Source organism: Pyxicephalus adspersus, chromosome Z, assembly GCF_032062135.1.
Source record: "Pyxicephalus adspersus chromosome Z, UCB_Pads_2.0, whole genome shotgun sequence".
Taxonomy (NCBI): domain Eukaryota; kingdom Metazoa; phylum Chordata; class Amphibia; order Anura; family Pyxicephalidae; genus Pyxicephalus; species Pyxicephalus adspersus.
Window position 1 is genome coordinate 1,457,741 of NC_092871.1, and position 9,256 is coordinate 1,466,996.

The following is a 9,256-nucleotide window of genomic DNA, read 5'->3' on the forward strand; positions in this document are numbered from 1 at the left end:
TTTTGTAAGGCGCGGTATTAGAAGCATTGACGGGCTTGTGTTAGGAAGAATATATCGTCTTTGTGACTTTTTTTTACAGTCTCGGTGAGTTAGGGGTTAACCGAAGCAATGGCGGAGAGCAAAGAGAAGAGAGAAGAATATTTTATTCCTCCTTACATTGTCTGTCCTCTTCCTTCTGTTACATTGTATCAAATCTGATCTCATACTCATCCTTCTCCCTTCTTGTCTTTATTCTTCTGACTCTCATATGTCAAAATGACGCTAAGGTATACCTTATCCCCCTTCTCTCACCCCACGATTCACATACATGGATTTCATGTTGGTATATAAAAGCCTTTCTCTTTATAACATGGAAGAACTCTTGAAATAACTTTCAGGTCTTCAGAGAACCCCTTCTATAATTACTATACCCAGCCCATGCCCTATGGATACAGCTTGCTTCAAACACATGGACTGACCCTTAATACGAAACTAAGGACTTACTCCAACTCCCTGACATCGCACCTTTTGTCTCATCATACCCTTGAATAAGCCATTTGGTGAAACATGTCGGGAATTATGATCAACTTTTCTTCTCTGTCTCTGAGGTCAACAAAAAACTTTATCCTAGGAGCAATTTGTTTAGTACCCACACCTCACCAATACAATTGGGCTATGGACCATCCAATGAATGAGTGTAACCAATCATATCTTGTTACTAAATGTACAACACTCGCACTATATACTTATAAAAAACCCTTCTGTCCTCTTCTCTCTTTTATATACATATAATTAATTTCAATGGCTGGGATTCATCTGAATCTCTAAGGAAAGAGGGAACCTGGGTGTAGGTCTAAATGTCTGCAACAGTTTACCTTCCTCATTTCATATCATCGTCAAATTCCTAGTACCTTGCACCCCTTCTAACCTCATGATTCAGTTTTAGCTTTTTAGTGTTTGTACTATGAAACCCGAGAATAAATGATCCCTCTGCACGTCACGTGGCATTGCTCACAATATTACTGAATTTTCCTTGCTGTTCCTCCATACATCTGCTGTGCTGTATTATTATAAGAGGAGAAAAGAGAATTCACTCCTCATCACACCCTACTGGTTAGAATTCATGTCATTCACCTGCCACCAAACTATCTGCCCTTTCTGCTCCCATGGGCTTCTGTTACTTTGTATTATAACCCTCATGTAGTATTACAGAAGGGCAATACCCTTACTCGCTATTAGCAGATATGTAAGCGGCATTGTATCTGCCCTCCCGTGCTTCTGTTACATTGTACCTGTACCAGCATGTGAATATGGATTATTCACTCCGTATTCGCCAACTGCTATTCTGTTCACTTATCTGTAATAGATTCCTAAATATAAGCTGTATGTTCCCTAATGCTTCTGTTATATTGCATATTATCACCATGTAACATAACATTAGGACAATCCACTCCTAACTCACTATAGGCCGCACTATAAGGCTACACTGACATTTACCCCAGCGTTTAACCTGATGCTTTAAAAGCCAATGTTTGAAATTCCCATACATTCCAATAGGCTAATCTACACCAGGACATTTCCTTAAACGTTATCTATAAAGGTCCTTGCAACGTTTTAAAAATTAAAACGCAGGGTTTGCCAATCACTTGTCTGCAAAGTATGGATCTGTAGCACCTCTGTACAGGGAGAAGATACACACGTGTTTGGTTTTGTTCAATATCCACACACAAGCCATTGTTCATAACCATTCTTTGAACTCCCCCCATATTCCCTGTGCCTGTAATGAGACAAGCAGAGAATTGTTTGGGAAATCCCAGCATGGACCACTGCTTTTCCAAGCTGCATCTCGCTCTATGGATGTCTTCTTGTTAGGTAAAAATCTGTTTGTGAATCTCTTAGATTTTGCAGATGGAGTAGTTAGGTATTCTAGATATGAACATGTTTAGAATTATCCCGCAGCTTCCATAGAACTTTCTGCTACAGAGTCGGAAATGTAGGAAGAAAGCCCTCTGACCTCAGATCTATGGTTTGTAGATAGTATTTGGGATGCATGCAGGTGGTGTAGTGTTGTACTGAAGTTTGGTGATTTAATGAACTGGGGTCAGCATGGGCACCCTGACTTGTTTGGTTACACAGCCCATACCCAGCAAACCGATTTTCTGTGTGTTCTGACTTCTTATAATTATGTTTGTATTATTTTCTAGCGCTTCTGTGGATCAGATCAAATATACTAGCCTGTTCTTCCCACTTATAATAATGAGCGTTGGGCACCTATGACCCTCTTGTTGGTTTTCCAGTGGGGCCTGGTACCAGCCATATATGTATACTGGAAATACAAGACCGGCAGTTATGGAGATGTTCTGACCCATTGTCCAGCCATCTTTATCTGGCTCAGATCTGATCACTTATCAATTTTCTTTTTTTTGCTTCCAACTCATCAGCAACACATTTTCACTGTTCATGTGCTGCCCACAATATCCCATGGCTTGTTAGGGACCATTGTACCCGGATCCCCAATGATATCACTTTGCATGTAAGGAGAAGTCATGATCAGAGTACATTACAGCTTATTTCTCTCACGGTGTACAGAACATGTGTAGTCCGTTGTTCTGTCCCTGTCCTTAAATCCCCCCCTCCTTCCATGTATGAGAGAAGTGCTGACATGCAGATTATCTTTTGTATCACAAGGGATATAATAAACATTTTGAACGTAGAGATTTCTGGTTTCTTTTGGCCTTAACTATCTTTTTTTTTTATTTTAAGCTCCATTTCACATCCCTGCCAGCCAGAGCCCGCTAACTATTCCTAAATGTTGCTTAAACTTTAATGAAACTCTTAATTTAAACTGAAGCGAAACAACAAAAGCACACACACAATTAACAAGGGCTTAAAATCATCAACAAACAATCAGCGTGCAATTAAACAATAATGGCGTGCTTATCGGCGTCCTGGAGAGGAACATACCGCCGTGAACCGTTACTCAATCGATGTTTCTGTGGTGTGGTGAAGATGGAAGCGCAGACTTCTTTGATGGAATGTTTCCTCCAGAGCCGTCGCCTTTGTAGTTTCATAAAATCTGCTTTTTAGAACTGGCCATGAACAATGGTAATGGCTGCAGGTACCAGGGCAATGTCCCAGCAGAGTCCTGGCTTGGTGCCATAACTTCTAAACCTGCGGATCCATGGAGAAGCCATTCATATGGGGTGGGGGGTTATACAATTCTCTCTACGGCTGAGCATTTTCAAATAAAATAAGGAATAGTTTTACAGATCATGGGAACACAAAAAATGTTGGTGTCTATATAAGCGGCAAGCTAGATCTTAAAGCCGGATTGTCAATTTTGCCAAAATAATACCACAATGAGCCTCTACATTGTCATGTGACTATCAAGGGAGATTAGCAGTTCTTCTTTAACGATGTGACAAGTTAGTGCAATCAATAAACCCCTCTCATCACCATACCAGCAATGCCATTACTATTATTACTAAACAGGATTTATATAGCGCCAACATATTACGTAGTGCTGTACATTACATAGGAGTAGGAAATGACAGACAGATAGAGACAGTGACACAGGAGGAGGAGAGGACCCTGCCCTGAAGAGCTTACAATCTAAGAGGTGGGGGAAGTATCACACAATAGGAGGGGGATATGGAATGGTGGGAAGTAGTGAGGGTTTAGGAGACAGAAGAAGACGGGTAGGTGAGGGGGAAGCGTTGGGTTTTGAGCGCTCTAATTAAATAAGCAGAAAGTAGGAGCAAGCCGAAAAGGATGAGGAGACCATTCAAGAGAGTCGGGTCAGCTCTGGAAAGGTCTTGGAGCCGTGCGTGTGAGGAGGTTATGAGTGAGAAATAATGATCACATGACTTTGTTTAGAAATAGAAGGTTACGGTTATCATTATAATTAGTTTGGGATTATCATTATGTTTGTTGTTGGGTTATTTGTATCACTAGGAATAGGTGTATGGATAGATAAAAGGAGATTCCGGGACTCCTAGGAGATATTTACAACTAATTGTGCCTCTAAAAATCACCTTAATTTCTCCATCTCCATTGACTTTAATGTATTCTGCTGGATTGAATGAAATTTTCTGATTTTAGCAGCATTTTGACAACAAACTCCAAAATTTCATCTCTAAAATCTATAAATTTTAAGGGGTTGGTGAGTTTTCACATACGGTTTTATTTCTATTTTATTCTTGTAATGGATCTTTTTTTAAGAATTTACTGGGTGCAGAAGGTATGGGGGTCTTCCAAGAATACTTGGGGCTCTCTACAGAAAAATGTCAGAAAATTCTTATCCTCTGAGATTATTATTATGGATTCATTATATAATATAATAAATGTGTGTAGATATACAGTATACCCATATATACATTATTTGTGTGTATTTACCATTCCATATCCCAGAATTGACATGGTAAAGACAGAGAAAATTTCAGCTGCGGTAAAATAATTGGTGGGTGAAATATATATTGTGCTTTTTTTCCCATTATATTACTGCCGCTGATATATTCCATGGTGGAAGTAGATTTAAAGATAAGATATTGCATTGCACGGCCTTCCCTGGAAATGGGACTGGCGCAAATCAGGTTACGGGGAGGAGGAAATACGGTATAGAAATATGTTGCATTTTTTTACGCCGCAGATTTGAAATTGAGCCTGAGCGCTTGATATGAGGCCGCGAGGAGATACCAGCTATGATAGGGGAGGTTAACCGTATTATCCGCGCCCCAGTGTACACCGCTATCCATCTTCCCACATGAGGGGACAATAAACGGTGTAACACGGAGCTGGAGCTCAACCTCCCAATCCATCCGCCGCCTCATCGAGGCTCCATTATGACTTGGTATTAATGGCTTCTGACACCAAAGTCATGTCTGTCTTTATCTATCTACCGATTCATCGATTCATCTACTAATCAATCATTCTATTAACTGATTGGCCCCTACAGGGGAAGGTACGAAGTTGCATTATTTGGGGATTTTAGCAATCTAGATAAGAATTGGCCTTTTCACCGGAATGCTCTGATGTTTCTATTATAACACTTCTAAATACGAATTTCTTCTTTTCCTCTGCAGCTCACGGCCGGGGAGGCCCCCAAAGCGCTCATTGGGAGTCGCCATCCAGGAGAACGCACGTCTTCTGCCGCACGGAGTGCCGGGTCTCTTATCTCCAGGACTGATCTCCCCCACAGGTAACGAGAGTCATTATCCGATCAGCCTTTTCTCCTCATCCACGGGATATAAACTAATATTGATTTAAGTGGTGCAGTCTGCTGGGAGCGCTGCAATGGCTGCTGTCTTGTGCACAATGCCCTCCACTCGGTGCGGGGGAAAGAAAACCCTGGAACTTGTTTCATCACCAGTAATTAATTCAGTACATGCGTACCAGTTAATTCTAATTAAAGGAGAACTCCGCTAAGCACTGGGCGCATGACAGCTGGCTAAGTTACATAACCCCCCCAATGGGATTTTTTAGAGACAACAACTGCAAAATGACTCCATTGCTAAAAACCACCAAAATAATTACTTTTTGGTTCTTTGGGGGAGAATGTGATGTTGCTATAAGTAGATTCAGCATGAAATATATAACAGGGCCAGCTTTATAAATGAATGCCACTGTCAGGCAAAATAACAATTCAAACTAAGAGACCCCACTTATGTTGTGGGTAATATTTCCTAAACTGTCAGACCTACACGAGTGCCAATTATTGGCAAAGTATTTCCCATGGATTAGCTATTCTCACTTTTTCAGCACTAATTTCCTTTGTAGCCACCTCAAAGTGCGCAATCCCAAAGCTTACAGGTAGCATTGACGCCACTTCTTTAGTCATGTGACCACTTGGTCACTAGGCCGGACGGCTAAATAATAGGAGGAGGTCGCAGGCTCTTTTGCCACCGGATATTTATTCCCAGAACCATTCAGTGTTTTGTTGCTGTGATAAAAGAATGGCCAGGGAAGCACAAGGAAGAAAGAGATGAGAGGCGTATCAGTGGGTGAACAGTTTTATAAAGTGGATAAAAAAAGGGTTCTGTGTGTGTCCATTTTTCATAGCAAATTATAGTTAGGTAGGTCAGAACCAAAGCAAAAAAGAAAACCATTCCCAAAAGAGTTTCCCTTATTCCGCTTTTTGCTGCGGTGGGAGAGAGATGATCTCCAGCACAGAATCATTCAGGGTTTCTTGAAATGCAAATTAATTGATTATTCAAACTGCATGAAAAAGAGATAAAAGTGCTGCTCGTGATTATTCTTCATTTTTATTTAATATCCAGAAGGTCCCCTATAGGTTACATTGGCGTGAGGGCGGCCATATTGAGCACATTGCTGCCTGCTCGCATTAACATGACTTATTGAGCAAATTTCTTGCTGCACTCAGCAGCAGAGTAATTAGCTGTTCCATGCAATGCCCCCCGGGAACTCGGGACAATGCTGTGGCCGCCCGTAATAAAATGAATTATCAGGAAAAGAATTCCCATTGTTATTGTTTTCCTGCCCAGTTATATCTTTCCTCCGTGTAAACATCTCTGTAGCTGCAGCTTCGATTCCGCTATCCGGCCTTCCCACAGATAACCTTGGATTCACTTTGATAGGTTTATTTATGATCTGGGATGAAGACAGATAAATCCCGGACTGCCGCTCTGATCTTGTGATCACGTTTAAAGCCAAACTCTATAAAAATCTATAAAATATTAAAGAGAAGCATTCAATGTATTGTCTGCAACCAGTCTAAATACCTGAAATTGACTTGATTTTGTCTTGTAAAGCCCTTGGAGTGAAAGGGAGAGCGGTCCAATCAGAACGCTGCGTTCACATGTGCTGGCAAGGAACCTGCTGATGGGGAGAGAGCAGAGAGATGACCTCATCAATCTGCTGCTGTTTCGATCTTTTCACTCAAAAGTGACCATCTTCTCACCAGTTACACCCCCTGAGCTGGCTTCTTCCCGAAATTCTGTAATTTACATTGTGCCATCTTAAAACAGCTATTTTAGGTATTCAATCTATTTTTTGTATTCACTTCCTCCTCCAGTTTCGAATATAAAGCTCAGGGGTTGGCTCTCCGGTGATCAGCTGATTGGGGTTTGACCTTTCACTGTCCAGTCAGCAGGCCGGGGGCGGGTCAGTGACCAATCTGAATTCTATAACTGAATAGCAAAGCAGTGAGGTCACTGGGGTGTTGGGATCATGTGACTGTGGCAGGTGAATCCACGGAACAGACATTTTTCTTCTTGGTTTATGTCTGTGTTGTCCCCGTTTTGCGATAGGGATTTTTATACAACCCAGGAAACATTATTCCACCCCAACGCCCCCCTTCCCCCCATTCCATGTCCTCTTTCTTCTGTTTCATCTGTGCAGCTGTTTTTCTAGGAATCTGAATTGTAACCACCGTTGTCGCGTCCTTCTGGGAACCTGAAACTGTTACTCGTGACAATTCAGCGGTGGATTCACTTTGATGCGCACAACTAATAAATTAATATGATTAAATTAATGAGCAGCCCAGCCGCTGCCAAACTTCAGCAGTCCGCCGTCGGTGCGGGATTGGACTTGGGATCCGGCTCTTCCCCTGTGGTGAGCGGTTCACGGGTAAGCTACACATTGTCACAGTGATAAATGACATATCCCAGGGTGCATTGCATTCCATCTGCTCCGTCCCCAACACAACAAGAAAAAATGAAAAAAATATTGAGTGCGCACTGCGGGGCCGGCTGCACCGACACTGATGTCCAAACCCTCCTCCACTCTCAGAGCGGAGCAAATTTCACCTTTAATTGCACCTTACTATTTTAGCTATACCCCTCCCCTTAAATCTCCATCATTTCGGGGTCACTTCGCTGTATTTGTGGCCGCACTAAGAGTTTTAATGTCAAAAAAGTGAAGAATCATACAATAAAAATATCTCACTAAATCCATCATTTATCACACCTGAAACATGAACCCATCACTAACATCTTACATAAACTTAAACACATTGAGCCTGATTTATTAAAGCTCTCCAAGGCTGGAGAGGATACACTTTCATCAGTGAAGCTGGTTGATCCAGCAAACCTGGAATGGATATCGGGGTTTGAAAACATTTGGTAACAAATAGCAAATGGCTTTTAGGTCATCCATTCCAGGTTTGCAGAATCACCCAGATCACTGATGAAAGTGTATCCTCTCCAGCCTTGGAGAGCAATATTAAATCAGGACCATTGATACAATTCCAAAACGTTGTGTGTTAAAAGATGACAACTCTCAGTCCCAGTCACCAGGCACTCTTGCGTTGTCACCTTGTCCCATAGGTTTTGGATAAAGACTACAAGTGGCTGATTCAGCTCATGGTCCACTGTTGTCACCATCAGGTAATCCAATAGAGAAATCTCATGCAGCATTTCTCTAAAGAATTCACAATGCCGAAGGACCGGTCAACCACAATCAGCACCTCCAAAAGAGATCAAATGGCAAAGTACCGTTGTGGGTAGAAATAAAGGGAACTTAAAGCAGTATTGTCTCCAGGAAAGGTTATTATTTTCTTCTTTTTTTATGAACCACTCCAAGCAATTCTATATTAATATCTCATTCTTATTATCTCACTCGTATAGTGCAAAAAGAAAACCAAACTGAGATAAAAGAGTTTTAGGTGACTCTGAGGAGGATTAAGGCAGAACTGGCCCTTGGTGGGGTAGCAGCTTTGCCCCCCTATTTTTTCGAGTTACGGTGATACGGATTGTAGCAGTTGAATGTTTTGTATTTTCATTGTCTATATTTGCACAGATCCTTCCCAATAATATGAGCAGCCCACTAATGTTTTCTCCCGTGCTAAGTGCCAGGCCGGTGCACAGCTCTAACCAGTGGCACCATTTCAAGCATGACGGTTGTGGCTGGGCCCTCGCACATCTGTTGGGCCCCCAAGCTCATGTATAGGGTTACCTTATTGATTGGGCTCTGCTCTAACCATAAGAAATGCTATGACCATTATTAATAAACAAAAGAAATAGAAAATGTACTGTAGATGCTGCAAGATGGATTCTGTAGCTCTGCAATGTTTGCATTTCCACGCCCACCCATATACTTGTTGCCAATATTTCTATCGTGTTTTCACTTCTTGTAACAATTTTCCAGCTGATTGGATTAGTTGCCTTAAAATTGTTACATTGTACACTGGTGTAATATTGGACCATTTGGTGGCTTCCCAAAAGATCACAATCGTTTCCCAGTTTCTAACCAGCAAATACTAAAAAAATGGCGACAATCAGTCAACCCACCCAATGACCCAAAGCCAATTTCTTTTTATTGT

At 41.6% G+C, this 9,256-nt stretch overlaps 1 protein-coding gene across 1 annotated transcript in view; it reads left to right on the forward strand.

Annotated features, from left to right (window-relative positions):
* DACH2 (dachshund family transcription factor 2) overlaps positions 1-9,256 on the forward strand; it is a gene marked incomplete at its 3' end in the record, with an annotated part of 212,903 nt that overhangs the window by 90,724 nt on the left and 112,923 nt on the right. The window contains 1 exon segment of the mRNA XM_072429863.1: positions 5,061-5,176. Coding sequence (XP_072285964.1) covers positions 5,061-5,176 — 116 coding nt within the window.